The sequence below is a fragment of the Aspergillus caelatus genome (genome assembly GCF_009193585.1).
Source record: "Aspergillus caelatus strain CBS 763.97 unplaced genomic scaffold BDV27scaffold_43, whole genome shotgun sequence".
NCBI classification, from domain to species: Eukaryota; Fungi; Ascomycota; class Eurotiomycetes; order Eurotiales; family Aspergillaceae; genus Aspergillus; species Aspergillus caelatus.
The window spans coordinates 52,682-69,609 of NW_022475306.1; the positions used below are offsets into that span (position 1 = coordinate 52,682).

The 16,928-nt window shown below is 47.4% G+C and overlaps 4 protein-coding genes across 4 annotated transcripts; 1 reads left to right on the forward strand and 3 right to left on the reverse strand.

Annotated features, from left to right (window-relative positions):
- Positions 1–1,248: 1,248 nt before the first annotated feature.
- BDV27DRAFT_170359 (putative arabinogalactan endo-beta-1,4-galactanase A) lies at positions 1,249–2,487 on the reverse strand (the record flags this gene model as incomplete). The annotated part of the gene is made up of 2 exons (XM_032075276.1): positions 2,075–2,487; positions 1,249–1,974 (listed from the first exon to the last, which is right to left on the reverse strand). The coding sequence occupies exons 1-2, from the start codon at positions 2,390–2,392 to the stop codon at positions 1,249–1,251; spliced, it is 1,044 nt and encodes a 347-aa protein (XP_031930021.1). The 5' UTR covers positions 2,393–2,487.
- A 1,183-nt stretch (positions 2,488–3,670) lies between these two features.
- BDV27DRAFT_124633 (uncharacterized protein) lies at positions 3,671–4,320 on the forward strand. Its single transcript, XM_032066129.1, has one exon. It carries the CDS (start codon positions 3,684–3,686, stop codon positions 3,927–3,929), a length of 246 nt encoding a protein of 81 aa, XP_031930022.1. The 5' UTR covers positions 3,671–3,683; the 3' UTR covers positions 3,930–4,320.
- A 1-nt stretch (position 4,321) lies between these two features.
- BDV27DRAFT_124635 (putative serine/threonine protein kinase) lies at positions 4,322–8,865 on the reverse strand. The gene is made up of 2 exons (XM_032066130.1): positions 7,458–8,865; positions 4,322–7,402 (listed from the first exon to the last, which is right to left on the reverse strand). The coding sequence occupies exons 1-2, from the start codon at positions 8,174–8,176 to the stop codon at positions 4,468–4,470; spliced, it is 3,654 nt and encodes a 1,217-aa protein (XP_031930023.1). The 5' UTR covers positions 8,177–8,865; the 3' UTR covers positions 4,322–4,467.
- Positions 8,866–15,481: 6,616 nt separating this feature from the next.
- BDV27DRAFT_155450 (uncharacterized protein) lies at positions 15,482–16,204 on the reverse strand (the record flags this gene model as incomplete). Its single annotated transcript, XM_032072142.1, has 1 exon — positions 15,482–16,204. One exon carries the CDS (start codon positions 16,202–16,204, stop codon positions 15,482–15,484), a length of 723 nt encoding a protein of 240 aa, XP_031930024.1.
- Positions 16,205–16,928: the final 724 nt, after the last annotated feature.

Sequence of the window (16,928 nt, forward strand, 5' to 3'; positions counted from 1 at the left end):
CGGGATGTATGTACATATTGATCCATACATATATATCCATGCTCTCTGACAGGAGATAGATTACTTAGGTCAAGCCTAAAAAGCAATTAGGTAGCCATGAAATGGAGCTGCGATATGCAGTGATCGCTTAGATGAGGTGGTGGTGGTGGTGGTGGTGGTGTTGTTGTTGTTATTGTTAGGCAGGTACTAAGATCGGTATCGTATCGTACCATCGTATCTCTGCAGTACGGATGTGTCACAAACAAGCACTGCAAAGACCACTGGAAGCGAAGACTTGCAGAAACAATCTACGGCATCCTATTCGTCCCGGATCTTAGCATATGACGGTGCCTGACGACAACATGGCAAGAATACATCATTAGATCCATCTTATGTCATTGGTACTGTACAGATCATGATAGGGATGTGATGTATGGTATGTATTGGACGATACAGACCATCAAGAGCCCTAACCTTCATACCATCACAACCAAACCAGCATAAGCATAAATTGATGCTTAGTAAAAGCAAATTACAAGGAACAAACAGAGCTACAAATAAAGAAAAATTAAAAAAAAAAAATAAATCATAAATCATTGTGTGCGAAATAAACGACAATGTACGGGGGTAGATTGAATGAACTCGTCTATGTACTAAGCAGTGGATCCAAACTAACTTATCAGTATCTACTAATATCATTAGTACTACGGAGTATATCTCGTTTCCATGATGGGGACCTCCCCACAATTTCTCAACTAGAGTTATGCCTAACTTGCAATCAACTTCGATGATTGGATTGAACCACCCATCCAGACTGACTATCACTGCGATTTCCGGGATAGAAAGTCAGCCTGACGCTCTCTCACCGATTGCCCTTGCCCACACAAACACCCTTCCCTTTCCTTTTCTTTCGCTTCATTTTCCCTTTGAGCCTCCCGGGAAAAAAACGAGGCTAGTAATGGGATTGATGGCCTGACTGGATTTCTCACGCCTGGAAGTGGAACTCAACCACAATCCGCCCTCTTGCACAGCCACCGTTGGTGCTACGTTCTTTCGGCCGGAGCTGATGGGTAGCTATCTTTTTTTTTTTTTTTTTTTTTTCCTTCCTCGCTCGGATACTTGAATTTGAACCATTATTGAGTTAACTTTCTAACCATCCCTAGTTGCTGTTCTATAATTATACGATATGTATATAAGTAATGTACATATATGCACGGACGCATTTGAAATTTCAAGTTTTTGGTACAAAAATCCCCAAAAAGGTTTAAATCAGACCTGTCCAAACGCCTTCACACTGCTACGCACCTGGTTAGTGTTATAATCCACCAACAGGTTATCCTCACAGCTGGATCCCAATCCCGCGTTCTTAGTCCAGGCAGGCTCCCAGTAGAAGAAACCGGAGGCCTTGGTAGCCGTGAGCGTCTCCGCCAACCGCTGCAGGAAGGTGACCTGGCCGTCCTCCGAGAAAGGAATGTCCGTTAGATCCGAGGGGAAAGCGAACTCAGGGTTAGAGCACTTCACGGGCCAGTTAGTTTCGACCACGGCAACCTCCTTGCTGTATGTGGTCTGGATGTTGGTCAGACTGGTCTTCAGCGAGGCAAGGGTGGCCTTCTCGTTGTAGAAGGGGTAGTAGGACACGCCGATCATATCGAAATCTTCGGATTTGAGGAGACCAGTGCCGAGAGTGGTGTCGTAGAAGTACTTCTGCTGCTCCCAGTCCCAGCCGTTGTCGAGGTGGATCAGGATCTTGGGCTTCTTGGCTAGCGTCGAGTCCTTCACGCCCCAGGCGCCGGAGTGCAGGAGCCGCGCGATGTTCTCGTAGTTGGGGGTCTTGCCTAGCGGCCAAAGAAGTCCGGAGGTGATCTCGTTGCCGATGGAGACGATTTCCACGTTGATGTCTTCCTCCGCGAAGGTGTTGCATACGCTCAGCGTGTATTGGTAGATCTTATCGGCCAGCGCGTCGATGTCGTCGGTAGGCCAGCCTCCCGGGGTGGTCTAATTTTCTGTCAATATACCGCCCATGGAGTTATAGTACATATCAATACAAATGGTAGAAGGGAGAGGAGGAGGAGGAGGAGGAGGAGGAAGGCAATACCTGATGCTTAGGATCCGCCCAGTCATCACTATAATGGAGATCCAGGTAGATACTGGCGCCAGTCGCCGCAACCCGCTTGGCGAGGTTGACATTGTAGGTCAGGTCATAGTCGCCATTTTTCACCCACACACGCTGACGGATAGAGTTGACACCGTTATCGGTCAAGATAGCTTCCAGGGCCTGGGTCTCCCCGGCCAAGTTCTTGTAGGCAATACCGGCCTTTTCTTCGATGAAGACAGACGAGATGTCCGCACCGCGGTAGGTGAGGGCGGCGTTGGCCAGAAGGGGAAGAGTCGCAACAAGGTAGGAGAAGAGCATTTTGACCGCTGATCAGTCAAATAGAGCGATTTTAAAGGAAAGAGAAAAAGGCCCGTCTGGTGCTTTGGGAAAAAAAAGTAAAAAGGAAGTCAGCCAGGATAGTACCAAAGGATTTATATAACTTGAACGGTCTGGGCATCATAAGTCGTTCCCATGACGAACTCGGAGGAACTACTTCATTAAGGGCAATATTCCCCCTCATGGCCTGAACTTGCAATTTAATCAATATAGAACAATAACGGGGATCCGTTTCTTCCTTCGACACGGAATAAATTGTCCACAGGAACGTTTCCGAAGTATATCATTGGTGGATGGACTATGCCCGGTGTTCCGTCTGCGATTCTCCATTTAGGGCTCCACTATGATTTGATAGACCCTGACTTGAACTGTAGGTATGTATTCTACTATGTATCTCGCGCTCTAATTCGACATTTCCACTGCACAATAACCGATGACCTTCGTCTACGAGTAAAAATTGCCAAGTTTTAAGCAAGAATTCTCAATCTGCACTTACTAGCCTACCCCATCATGCACAGGAAACAAGGTAAAACGGAAAGCAAGTACAATATCGGCCCGGCTCGGATGGTTGTTTCACCTTCGTCGGCGATCTACAGTCGACCTTAACGCTATCCGACCAGCGAGAAAGATGAACCATAGCTCAAGTAAAACAATAGCTCGTCACTACCAGGGGACCACTCACCCCGTGTAGAGGGAGTATCCCGTACTCTTAGCCTAATTGAGTTCACTACAACCTTGTTACGTGGTTGATCCCACAGAGAATGAATGTATGAACAAGCCAAGACAAACCCAGGGTTCGATTTAGGCCCAGTGGTACCCACAACACTTTATGCATTACCCCTGTTGGATAGTGGGACAACATGTCGGCTTCGAGAACATATTGTCAACTAGTTAGCTGGGGACCCCTTACATATTTAGTATTATTTGGTGTACCATGGTCCCGGGAAATGTCTTAAAAAGGCATGACATATAGCCTCCACCCGACTTGTTATCTGTTTGAAACGTGGTATGCTGTAGTCCAAGGCATCACGGCATTCGTGGCGAATAGAGCCATACTTTGTATAAGGACTCATTAATTTATCTCTCATTTGTGGCGTTTACTAGTTAGTTGAATATACACAGAAATACATAAGCGGAAGGAGGCATAGAATCCTGCACCCGATATACAAACAATCCGTACCGAGTCCCAACGTGGTCCAACTATAAACGTGGTACTACTAAAGGATGTAAAAGTTCCACCTACGTTCAGTCAAGTCAAGATTTTAAGATTGTGATGCCACCGAAACCAGTGAACCTTTGTATTCTTCTCATAATTTCAGATATAGTTGTAAATGCAACTTCTCTTAGGGGCTTCGAGAGGCCCCGTTTACTAGTCATCATCATCATTCAACCCACACAAAATAGGAAAGACATGATCATGAGTCTTGCGGGTTCTCTGAAGGAACCAACCACTCTGTGTATCCTGATCCCACACTGTATCCTCCTCATGCCGGCATTACATACAAAGAAAAATCACTGATGCCCCGAACCCCTAATGCACCGAACCGAACCGAAGTATATATAGACGCAAAAGGCACAGGTGAAAATTGCATCGAAAGAGAAAAAGCGAATACCTAGCGTCTTTCGTAGGCTCCCCAACAGAGCGGCACCAGGAGAAATATAAAGAGACCAAGGCCAAGGTGACGGAATGCCAAATATAGACGTGTCGTCAATGCAAATATATGTACAAGCAATGGATCAGTGTCTCGCACATCCCGAAGCAAAGAAAGGACTTCCCCAGTTTATGCCATATAGGCTAGGGAAGGTAAACACAAATAAGAAGGTAAACCCCACAATAAAATGATATACATGCGAAACCGGGCCTCAGGAGAATGGAATGACAAGCTGTTATGAGAAAGAAAAAAAAAAAAAAAGAAAAAGAAAAAGAGGCCATATAACCATACGAGGTGATGCAAATAATGGCATGGTGAAGCTAGTAAGATCCAAAGGAACTTTTCTTCGGCTGCGAGCCGACCATCAACGAAATAGTTTCAATCATGGAGGCTGGCGTCTATAGGTCAAGACTTGGGCAAGGTGCAACCACGCATGATTGGCTTTTGGGGTGTTGCCTTCTTCTTACCAAAGACAATGCCCTCATCCTCAGAGTCATCCTCTGATTCATTTTCATCGTCGCAGTAATACCGAGACTCATCATCCTCCGCGGATCGTGCCAGGTTTGTCTGCTGTGCTTTAACGGTTTCACCCGTCCGAAGGATTGACGGAACTTGAATTGCTGAAACGCCATCTTTCCCTGACGTATCACCTCCGCTCGAAAGCGATGACACCCCGGAGGCGACTGATGGTATACTTGGATGAGAAGCGCTCTGAGACATTCCACTGGTGTAGTCCTCGATTGAGGACGACGCAGCAGACGGAGGTGATGTAGTCAGGCCCCCAGACGGCGAGTCGGAAAAGATATTTTCGCCGAGCGAGTCCGTAGCTCGGGGCTGCGCCTCGGATCGTAGGTTGATGCATTCCTTCGTAGATGGCTCGCTTCCCCTACGATAACACGGTTTGAGTCCATTAGTAGGCGGTTCAATGTCACTCCGTCGCTGACGTAGCAAGGCTTCCTTGGTGAGATGAAAAGGCTCAGTTAAAGACTTGCCCGGCAGTTGATGGGAGCGGTTGCGGCGATGGCCTGAAGGTATTGTGTTCGATCCTTCCACCCGTAACAAGGATACGTCCTCCTCTGGCAGCAGATTAGAATGTTGGCCAGTCGCAGATGCAACGCTCAACGCCAAGGTGGGCTCGCAGTGACGGTCCCCATCCAAGGACGCAGTCTCGGAGACCGATCTATCGGAGCGCCGCTCTCCCGACTGGAGGCCTCTGGCAAGTCGAAGGCTTGCACCGCCAAATAGGCCGCCTACGTTTGTAGTCCCTGCGGTCTCCATACGAGCGGGGGTGACGGTTCTTTGGGGCGCGGGAGTGGAATTAAAATTTGTTGCCTTTATTGTCTTTGCAGATTCGGCTGTGGACAACGTAGATACGGCACGCTCTGGTGGCTCAGGTCGTGGGGTCCGCTCAAGCGATATGGGTGAACTCATCAGGGCTCCCTCGAAATAACAAGTTTGCTCATCCCGACCCACCGGGCTTGCGGTGACACTCTGCGAGAGGGGATGCTCGCCATCCTTGCTTAGACGGGGTGGCCGCAAAAAGTCTTCATCCCTGAGACTAGCACGACGACTGTCCCAAAGGTACTTCCCAAAACTATTGGTGCTTGAATTGGAGGAAGACTCGACTGAGGGAGCCACACTAGAAGTACGCTTGCGAGGATCTTTATCCTTCGACCTCCCGGTAAGGTAGTTCGACCACTTGGCAACATTGGATCGCACACGTTGTATAAACGGTACTTTGCTCACAGCCGTTGTAACTTCTTCATTAGACACTTCGATCCTTTTGCCTTTACTCAGATACCCTGGATCGGTCTCCTCTACCCACGCTCTGGGGTTGGGTAGACCATCTAGGACCCAAGGATGATGCTTGATCTCTTTCACGGTGATTCTCTTCACCGGATCTTTCGTTAGAAGGCGTTTCAGCAAGTCAAACAACTCATCGTCGATATCCTCATACACGAGCTCATCTTCCATTCGCTTATCGACATCCGCATAACGAGGCCATTGACTGACGGTGTCGGGATCATCTTCAACAGGCTTCAGGCGCTTGCGTGGGATGAAGACTTCCTTCTTCACAATCGTTTGAAACATACTGTATTCATCATCGGAGACAAATGGCAAGCGCCCAAAGATCATACCATAGAGAGTTACGCCAAGGGACCAAACGTCGATAGCACCAGTAATCCGCGGGGCGGACCCAAGGGCATCGACGAACTCTTCGCCGGTATAACACAGCTCAGGAGCGTAGAAAGCGGGCGTTCCAACAGTTTTAGAAAGTTCCCGAGCGTCATCCAGCTCAGTCGCATCGGTTTCTCCAAGTTGCTCCTCGTCCTCATCCCTCATGGGCCGCCCTAGGTAAGATACACCAAAGTCCGATATTTTAACACGGTAGTTGCTGGTGAGCAGGAGGTTCGCAGGCTTGATATCCCGGTGAATGATACCCTGATAGTGGAGATACTCGAGCCCGAGCAAGGAATCTCGGAAAGCGTTGCGTGCTTCATCGAGTGTCAAACAGGGAACATAAGACATCTCGTCGTCGTCGGGCGTCCACTCAGGTTCCGAAGGTGCGTGTCCAAAGCTACTCGACGCTGTGCTAAACCGTCTTTCGAAGGAATAATCCATATAAGGCCCATACATACTGCCCTCCACCGCAGCTAAGGCCGCATCATGGAAGGAATGGCTGGGTGAGGACTGAATGTCTTCGTGGCTCGTCTTAGAACAGCTAGGCGTACGAGTGACCGTCAATTCGGGACCTAATTCATCATCTGACTCCGCTCCATGCTCTAAACTCCAGGCTGGAATAGGGCCTTCCTGAGCGTGTGCGGCCTGAATTTGACGTCGCTCCCGGGCCTTTTCGCGTTGGCGGCGGAGATGCTGTGCAGTCCGGACATACTGCTGACATTCTTCCATGAACGAGGGGGAATCGGGAATGCCTGCTTTTTCGCGCTCCAGTCGACGTTTATCCACATGGACGATTTCACGCAAGCCTCGCCGCCGCCAGATGATTTCACCGTTCTCAACATATTCCAGGACGATGTATACCTTCTGGCGATTTGGATCATCGATCACCTCTAGGAGGCTAACCACATTCGGATGCCGAGCCTTCTTCAAGATCGCAACTTCCTTCTTAACCTTGTCCTCGGGATTCCCGAGCTTCCCCAGGCGGCGTCGTTTCGAATACCGCTGGACAATCTTGATGGCGACCTTCTGGCGAGTGCCCACGTGTCTCCCTAGTTTCACCTTTCCATGTTCACCGCGTCCGAGCTCTTCCAGAATCTCATATTGATTAATAACTTTGTTTCCAGTCACAGTGTCTCTGTCCACTTCAGCTGTATGTGTTCTGGGAATACCTGTTAGCCCCGACAGATAGAAGAAGGCACCTCAATGAAACTTACTCTTTTGGTGGCTGGAGATGGGTCGGATGAAGGAAAGGGCTGCTGATGCGACCTTCATCATCTGATACGAGTGAAGAGGTTGATCGAAGAGGGTGACGGACAGAGAATAGCCCCGGACTAGACACTGGGGTATTTCCTGCTGTACGAGAGGCACGCGACGGGGCAAATCGGCCAAGAACCTCGATTTGCGACGGGTAGGAGTTCCGTGAACGGAGAGACGGATGCTGAAAAGTAGGATGGACTTGGGACTGGAGGACAGCGTAGGATTGATCGGGATAGACTGGGTATTCGGGAGATTGAGTATCCGACTGCCCCAAATGGGAGCTCCTCCGAGGAAGGGGACCCCGTCCGATCGCGCCGAGATCCGACCGAGCATCTACAACAATATCCTCGTTCAATGCTTGAAGTGAACTCGAAGACGTTCGGGTGGAGGGTGATCGCGAGGTACCGGAGGAATGGTAGAGATGCGAGGAGAATGGGTGACGAAGAGCGGTTTGACCGTCTGCCAGATCGTTCTGGAGGGGAAGTTTGGCGGTGGGTGGCCTGGTCACGGACTGTTTCCCATCGACGTCTGTTGATGATTGCGACGATTCCGAGCCCTCACGGGGCTTGTCCCGGGCTTGTCTGCGGGTGCTGTCCGATATATGGCCATTTCGGGCAAGGTAATTAATGGGTTCCTCCAGACCGGATACTGAAGGGGGCCGATCAGTCATTTTCATGTCTTCAAATATTCGAACCAACTCTGTTCTAGTTGTAACAGAGCATCCTCTTCTTTGTGGCCCCCTCTCTACTCCCTGTTTTTGACGCTCTTATCCCACCCTTTTGTTTCCTCCCTTATTTTAATTATTATTATTTTTTTTTTTGTAATATTTTTTTTATTACCTTTTCTCAACAGAACCGCTCGATTTAGGGCGAGCCGATGGGAAGCTCTGATGCTGCGCACGAATGGGCCTGCATTACTCTCGAAATTTGAGTGGAATGAAAGTAATGACAGCCAAGCAAGTCGACTGGTGAGACAACCGTGTGCCGGACAGCGGTGGGATTGACGGGCGAGTACAAAATTGTCCGGGCGATAGACCTGCTACAGCACCAGCACCAGCATGTAGTCGACGTTCGGCTACTCTGCGCGGCAACGATGAGTCCGGATCGGCGTGGCGTACCGGAGGGGAGGGGCCCGAAGGAAAGGAGTGTCCAAGTATAGAAACTCGAAGCGGCAGGTGGTGACTCTTCTATAGTAAGGGCTCCCAATGGAGAAAATGAAGGATATTAAGGAAAAAGGTTCTTATAGATAAGGATAAATTGTAAAGTGAACAACGAGAAACGGGGGAGAAGGAAAAATTGAAAATTGAAGAGTCGTACGAATTTTAGTGGGGGGAAGGAAGAAGAAAGGGGAAGGGAAGGAAAAAAAAAAAAGGAAAGGAAAAAAGGGACGGAGGAAAAGTGGTTGTTCACGATGGTGGAGGCAGAGGGTGACGATGGCGGAGAGGGACGATGTGGTTGAGGTGGTGATTAAGCTGCCCCTACGGCGAGCGGGTTTCTTGTCAGGTGGGAAAATAGTCGAAAGAAGGAGGGGGGCTATCAAGAATAAGAGGAATGCATGTTACTATGTATGTATGTATGTATGTATGAATGTATGTATGGACTGGTACAATTTAAGGTATGGATGCCAGTCAGTGTCTCGTCACCGTTTGATACGATCTGTTTCTATGGGATGCACATACTCTGTAGGTTTGGGAATATAGTTTCCCAATCCCTTTTTTTCTTTTTTTAATTCTTAAAATTTCTTTAGGTGGGGAACTTAATCTACTAGTAAGGGGAAGTTGTAAGTCGGCTATCGATAAAGATGCTCCGCAGAAAATTTGAGCAATCTTTCCCACCGAGAAACCGAATTCTACTGGCTGTTCGGTTGGTGGCAGGTATTGGGCCTGACTGGTTTGTATTGTAAAGTATGGTGCCGAGAAATCTGAACTTTTTTAAGCCACTTCGGCCGGCTATGGACTTTGATCCTTGGCACTTGGTTGGAACAGTTCAGTCATTCCATCTTTTTCATGGCACCACCCTAGCGTTATCTCCACTGGGTTTTCTTAATATAACTTTGATACATACTTTTCGCATAGGTTTGATTGATACTTTACTTTTGGCTGGCTCGTGGGTAGACGATATAAATATTTAACTATTATAGAAAAGAATTGTTTCTTTCTTTTTCTTTATTTATTTCTTTTATTTAACAAAAAAGAAAAGGAAAAAGACTTGACGGGAAAAAAAAAATGTACCCAGAATGCGAATTTTTCCAGTGGCGGAATCTCAGCACGCCAAGCACTCACTCGAAACCCCAGCGTCATTACGTATGGGCACCTTTTTCCGTATATCGTCAACGACTCCATGGGTCCATCTGCTACATCATCTATTTACTATTATCCATGACAATAGCACGTCGTATCTCGGTACCAGGGACTTCTCTTCCATCACAAATACGACATCAACTATTATCTCGTCTTTGGTTCCCTACTATCGATCTCTTTGCCTCTCTTATACTCCATGTCTAGTCTGCTTCAACCAGTCTGATCTACCTTTTATAGTAAGTTTATCATTTCACTGACTCTTGAAATGGTGAGAGAGGCAAGGGAAAAAAAAATAAAAAAAAAGTTATAATAAAAAGATATTAAGGCCAGCACTTTTGAAGGGGGAAAAAAAAAGCTACTTTGTGGTGGCACCTGTCAATCGACGCCTGAAAGTCCCTTCTCGATCGTTGATCTTGGGTGTTCCCGTGGGTCCAAATGCCTCTCTGATCAACTCTCTTTCCCGCTTATTTGTCCCGCCCCATCAGTCTCGGCCATTCTAGCCAACGCTCTATACTGTCGGTCTCTTTTCTAGCACCTTCCAATGTTGCATGAAACCCATTCCATCAACTACCTAGAAGGATCCAACGGTGTCTAGTGATGTAGATCGACTCGAATTCATACATTCAGACATCATCAAAGACCTGCAAAATAATTCAGTTGCCGGCTAAACGGTTGACCAATCAAGGAGCGGCCACGACTTTTAGCTTCGCGCGATGAGCTTGGACTGGAGGTCTGTGTTCTCGACAGTACCTTAATGGGTTAACTACCACACGAGCATGAAACAAACGCCATGACAGAACCCTTCAAGGGGAGGGTCTCCAACACCTCAACTCATGATATCTGAGTAGATACTACCCTCAGACAGATTACTTATTTACGCAACCTTGGGTCCGCACATCGTATACGGTGCTGTGGCTGCACCTCGTTTCCAAGGTCCCAGACTACTTCCATACCTGGAGGGCCAGCGGCGCGGGGAATTTAGTTACATCTACCAGAAGCCAAATATGGTAATGTCGGACTAGAGTTTAGTTGGCTTTTAGTCCGACTAAGTTTCCTCCTTCTCCAGGCCATTGGAAACGCATCGAAACTTACAATGAAATGAAAAGAGAGCTAGCTATCCATGATCTGCATGATGTGTGTCGCAGTCTGACCCATCCCACGCGGCGCAACTAACTAAATTAGAGCGACCTTTCTCCCCTCCCTCTCCAGCCACGGCCGATGCTTACAAGGGGGCGCTTATTCATTTCTCTTCTGGGCAGTTGAGGGGGGTTTCGGTCCACGAAAGATGGTTGTGAAGTGGTTTAATGGAGAGCTAATATTATTCGCAGCGCAGCCTATTGCTCCAATTTCCTTTTTCCTAACCGTGAAACCCTAAATCTGATCGGAAGGGAAAGCCAGCCGGGCGGGAGTGAAAAAAAGAGTATGGGAAGACATGGACCCGCGACGGATAGATGTTGATGGCATGGGGAGAAACCTTCCTGACATGGAAGGACACCTTTGGCTCAGAAAGTCTAGGACCAGTTGAATCTCTCTTATGCACGTCAATATCCATAGGTGTCCATTCATATCCATGGGGAGGTTCCAGGGTTGTTCCTCTCCCATAATCCGTATCCTTACGTCATTGAGGCCTAATTGACGGTTGCATCCGACGCTCTCACTTCTCAAACGGACGAACAATGTGATTGTCTTTGGGACTTGATACTCCTCTATCATATCATATCAGACTATACTATTGGGCCTGTTAAAACAGACGTTCAATTTTTCTCAAGAGGAGTCGGTCGCATCGAAGAAAAGAAGATGTCCCGTTTACCCGGAACCTCGGGGGGGGAGGAGGATGTTAGGATAAATTTTCCTTACTCCACCTTTTTACCTGACCCTAGGTACCTAACGAACTAGGGAGGAAGTTAAGTATAGCTCGTAAACTACTCTGTACGCCAACAACGGGACACTCCGTCCAAGCTATCCGATCGCCAGATGTCATGATTGGAGAAAAGTGGGTGAGTGGGCGCGCACAGGGCAACTCCGCGGCCCACGAATCATCCAGGTTACAAGTTTCATCTTCAACCTTTTCTTACAATTTAAGACTTGAGTCCGGCTGGGCTGACATTTACTAGTAGTACTAGTAGTAGTACTACTAGTATTGCAATACCTATGCCTTACAGTATCACTACCGAATTGAGCCACTTGCATACCAACCGGATGAAAGAGAAAGCGATATGATTGGCGTTGAGCCCTCCGACCAAGCTTTATAGCGCATGTCTGCTTTTCACAAGAGACGGGAAATGCAAAAGAATCCGACCTCGTGAAATCTCAATACACGGGAATCCCATTCATCGTCATTAATTACCATTGATCCCCCTCCTTATTCCATCCTTGGCCGTTGCGCACGGAAGCGTCAATCCTCATAGGTCGAACTTGGCTGCACATGTCCGTCTGCCCAGAAGTTGTACAATTGTTTCCCATCGATGTTAATTATATCAGCCCTTCCTCCCAATCAATTTGCTCCACAGCTTGGCGAGTCATATCATGTTTACCCCTGCATTCTATCGAACCGGTTCCGCTACGGTTCTCTCAATCAGGCCCAATCACCGATACGGTGGATACGAGGGTCGCCCCTCCCCCGTATCTGTTACCTAGTCGTTTTCTCCCTGGAGATCTGATAGGCCTACCGATGCACAATTAGGAGCCGAACAGCCATACTATTGTGGGTTTCATTTGGTCCATGCGTTCTTAGGAAGATGATCAAGATGACATGCACAGTCCTCCACCCCCCCATGTCAATGTCTGATGGATACGCTACCTCCTCGGCGACCACGGATCGCGTTCCATCCCAAGGCCTTTTGACTAAGCCCTAATATATCCCGTATTTGTCAATGGTTCACATCGCCGATAGGTTTGACCGTCGCTTTAGCAACCTCCCTGGTAACGGAACGAGGGTATCCGTCTTGACTTCAACTGATTGTTGTTACTCTCACTAGCCCCCGTTCAGCCACTTTCAAACAGCCAAGGGAAGGGCCGACAGGACTAACACATACCCTTCTGTCTTCAGCCAGAAGCGCCGTGTCCTAGTTGCACTTGCAATTCTCGGCCATCAACGTTGATTAATATCGCAGCATACAGATGACTCTGCGACAATTAAAGCAGGCTAGTATAGGCTACCTGTCCATGGCATAAAACGATGGGCAAAGCGTAGGGATTCACCAGGGAACCATGTGTAACCCTCTCTACGATTGTGGAGTACCTAGTATTCATGCCGGTCTGCTCAAATGAGTTCCAGAACAGATTTTACATGTTTGCGATTCAGATCAGGAGGCGAATGTCGAGATCACAAATGAAATGTTTGACTCTGTTGGCGGGGGCGTAAGCCGCCCATGATACCCCTTTTGGACAGCGACATGAAAGCGCACTGACCTGATTATAATTTATGTTCGCCTACTTTGAACATCAATGACCATTCAGAATGCTTTACCTCGCCAAGCCAGCACTGAAATACTGACGAATGGGAACATCCTTCGTGATCCTGGTAAGGGTGTCTTGTGGGCCCCGCATAGGATCCACGAGGCTTTACACAGTACAGCATTGGGCGGCTGTGGCGTAGAACTATACGCAAGTAGATTGAACTGTAGGGAAAGGTGATAACTATAACTGGTTAGGAAGGAAAAGGTTGTGTATTTAGGAATGAATCGTAAGTTTGAGCTCGAATCTGATTGTACAAACAATTAAAGTCTACATACAGTCATAGTTGCACGTGAGTGCCAGTAACTGAGAAACAATCCAATCAATGTTATCCCCAAGAAGTGCGAGTATTAAAGAGTATAACCAATAACTGAAAACAGTCCTAGAAGAGGTGAAGGTATGAATTTGGGCAACCTGGGTAATATGGTGCGGTGGCTTCCAGAATTTTTTTTAAGTATATGAATATCCATATACCGAGGACATATCATCGATGACTTTGTTCCATGAAGCATATGAAAATGGGATGATGTGTGCGCCTTCGGGCCTCTAACAGACTCCTATAAACTACCCTCAAATAGTCGACTCAGTGGGTATGTATACGCAGCTCGAAGGTTGATGTATATTTTCGTTTAGTAACCCCTTTATTTTGCACTGCTCTGTTGGGCTTCGCTTGATATTGTAGTAAACCTACAAGTCTCATTGCGGACTTGGATCATTTATGTTTCTTAATGGCTGGCGGCTTGTAGCTCTGGAGGTGCCATTTACTAGATAAATGGAGGCTTCCAATGGCACATCGTAAATTTGCTTCTCTACTTGCCCATCTGTCTGCAGTAGGGAGATTAGAGACACTCCAAGGAGTAGAGCGGAGGGAATCCTTGGAGTGTATGATAAGGATCTCTATCGCCCGGACAGTCCAGAACAAGACCAACTCCTCCACCCCCTCCTGGACAGCATCGAGATGGTAGAGATCACGGCGGGATACTGGGTGGTCGAGATAATGATTATGGAGAAGATTAATAAACTCTTCCCAGTGGGACGGCATGACGTGATGAGAGAATGTCTGTTTAGGAAGGAGATATACAAGCCAGAAGAAAATCAGCTTCTTGAACATGTCTTGCCGAAACTCGGATATGTAACTGCATCCCGGTGGAATCTGAAACACCAATCGTACCTCTCATCCGATGCTCTGGTGTCTTCTTGTACATATACAATTACAAGATCTCGCAACAATACCTCGTAAGTTAAGCCTTTAATCGTCATATATTTTTCGGAAGCAAAGAGTTTGACATGGATGAAACAGAACCAGCCCTCAGGACCCGCTTCATGTTAGCTAGACTACCCAGTTCAATCTGCCCGTGGCTAGAATGAACATGTATGGAAAAGTATGCTCGCAGAGTAGCAGAGGTAGAGAGGGCAAACGGGGAGTGTGAACCAGGGAGTTTAAGACTGATAGATCTTGTCCCAGCGCAATACTGGTCACCAGTAAATAGTTTCCTCCATCACCTTTTTCATTGCCTTTTCCGAAACACGCCTTTTGATTTCGGCTGCTGTGGTTCCGGTTATTTCTGAGATATTGTTGGTAATGTGTCGGTTGATATTATTGCGCGATGACCTTCCTCTATAGAGTCCATTTGACGTGAATATGGCGATGCCATATTGTTGGTATCTCTGCCTACGATGAATGTAAACATCTTTGTCCAGAAAAGTTTTTTTTTTTTAGCTCTGATAAGAGCCATGCGTGAGCTTCTGGTCTCGGCTCTCTATTGTTCAATGGCCTGGGGTTGTTGATAATAACTTGTATTTGATAGGCCGCACCCATATGAGTCTTTATATAGAATGCCCATTTATGTAAGAGTAGGTCTTCGGGGTTATTGACGGAGGTGGAAAGCTAGGTGGCCGGCGGAATCTGACTTGGAATATGATTAGTTCTGTGACGCTCTCCAGGAGGATAAACTTCCATTATTATAAAGACTTTTCTGTCAGCGATTTTTAACTCTTCAGGGAAAACAACCCCATAAAGTAGATATGGATATGTGAGGTCGCTTAATCCTCGAGTTAGAACCCGCCCTCCATATTATAAAAATCTGTGTTTCGCCAGAGGAATTAGTTTAATCCTTATATTTTAAAGCCCCCTGCTTCAGAGATATTGGTTTGTATAGAGGAATCTTGATTAGGTTAAGCCCCTCCCTGATAACATTGGACGCAAAAGATTGAAGAATATCGGCTTCAGCTTCGAAGAGCGAGGAGTCTCTTCACCAACAGAGGACGACTCTCAGCCCAACCATTCAGAATCTTCAGTGGAATCGGTAGTTGAATCTTCAGAAGAGGGAAATCAAAAGCAAGACAGTTGCGGCTATGACGCGGGTTTTCCCAGTACCCGGAGGACCGATGATCATCGGATGCTACAGGCCGACGGCTCATATTGGTCGATGGTCTCACGTTCCGTAGTTCCAGTACGATAGATCTCGGTTTCATGAGACTAGTCTTCCTATATCTGATATAACAGTGCTTTGGTTGTGCGCACATAATCGCCAGTTTTGAGTTCACTAAGAAAGGCGCTTTCCGTGGGAGGCCCGTGTTATCCTGTGTAGAACGGATTAGACGAGCCAGGCAAGCACGTATATGCATTGTCATAGTTAAGGTCCCTCGCCAGTTCCTTTGCATTCTCTTGTTGCACCATTGGGTAAGCTTCAAGATCTCTGCTTGCTTAACGATCTTGTATTTCTTCACAAAATCCAACTCCCAAGTCTTACTATTAAACTGCCAATCCTTCAGCGCCACCTTGAATTCTCTGGAAGTATCCGCTAGGGTTTTGGCGTAACCCTTAAGCATCTGGAAGGCTTGCTCTATCTGAGCGAGTTTATTTTTCCATAGTAGGCGCATGTGTACTCGGCGTATGCTTCTAGATAATCGTCGTGTGTCGCTTTTAAGCTTGTGGAAAGCAGCCATTTAGAAGCTTACCTGCTTGACAGTCTGATAATATTGACATTTGCTTGCTGAGAATACAAATCTTGCCTATCCCGTAATGGCTGTCTTTTTGGGATGGATCCCCCTTCCATATTTGATGATATGATGCTGGAATATTACCGCTGGTATACCCCATGGGTGCGCTTGGACGTCTCAGCGATACGTAATCTGTCGTAGAGCATTCCTAAGAATTCGCCATGTTTTATATGGAGCGCGGATTCTAAACCAAACAGGTCTCTCAACGCGGCTTGTTGGTTCATATCGAATTGCACTGTTCCGTCCGCCCACTGAACGTGGCGCGTCGAGTGTTGCTTTTAGGATGTATTTCCACTGAATATTCTGCGTACCATATCTGGGACTTTCTTACCAATTGCTTAGGCCGCTGGTCGCCTTGTAATCCGCAAAGCGCATGTCGATATCGAGGTGCATATCGCGCGTTCATCTCTTGTCTAATGTTTTGTTGTATACGCCCCTGCTCCCCCGCCTCGTTGCCCACTGCCGTGACATGTTCGAGGTTTATATTCGCCCTAGGATTACCGGAATATCGCGAGAGTTCACAATGGTTCGTTCATGGTGCTCATCCGTAGTGTGTATGGGCGTACTCCCCCACAGCAATCACACAGTTCATCCCGTCGTGTTCTCTTCTCGGCAGGCCATTGCTGACTATCTGGTGGGGAGTTCCTCTGGCCTCCGTCACCACGTCTAC

Excerpts from the sequence above, each read along its gene's own strand:
- BDV27DRAFT_124633 (XM_032066129.1), top strand. The coding sequence starts at position 3,684 with ATGCCACCGAAACCAGTGAACCTTTGTATTCTTCTCATAATTTCAGAT.
- BDV27DRAFT_124635 (XM_032066130.1), bottom strand. The coding sequence starts at position 8,176 with ATGAAAATGACTGATCGGCCCCCTTCAGTATCCGGTCTGGAGGAACCC. Across the intron at positions 7,403-7,457 it reads CATCTCCAGCCACCAAAAGA|AACACATACAGCTGAAGTGG; the intron begins GTAAGTTTCATT and ends AGGTATTCCCAG.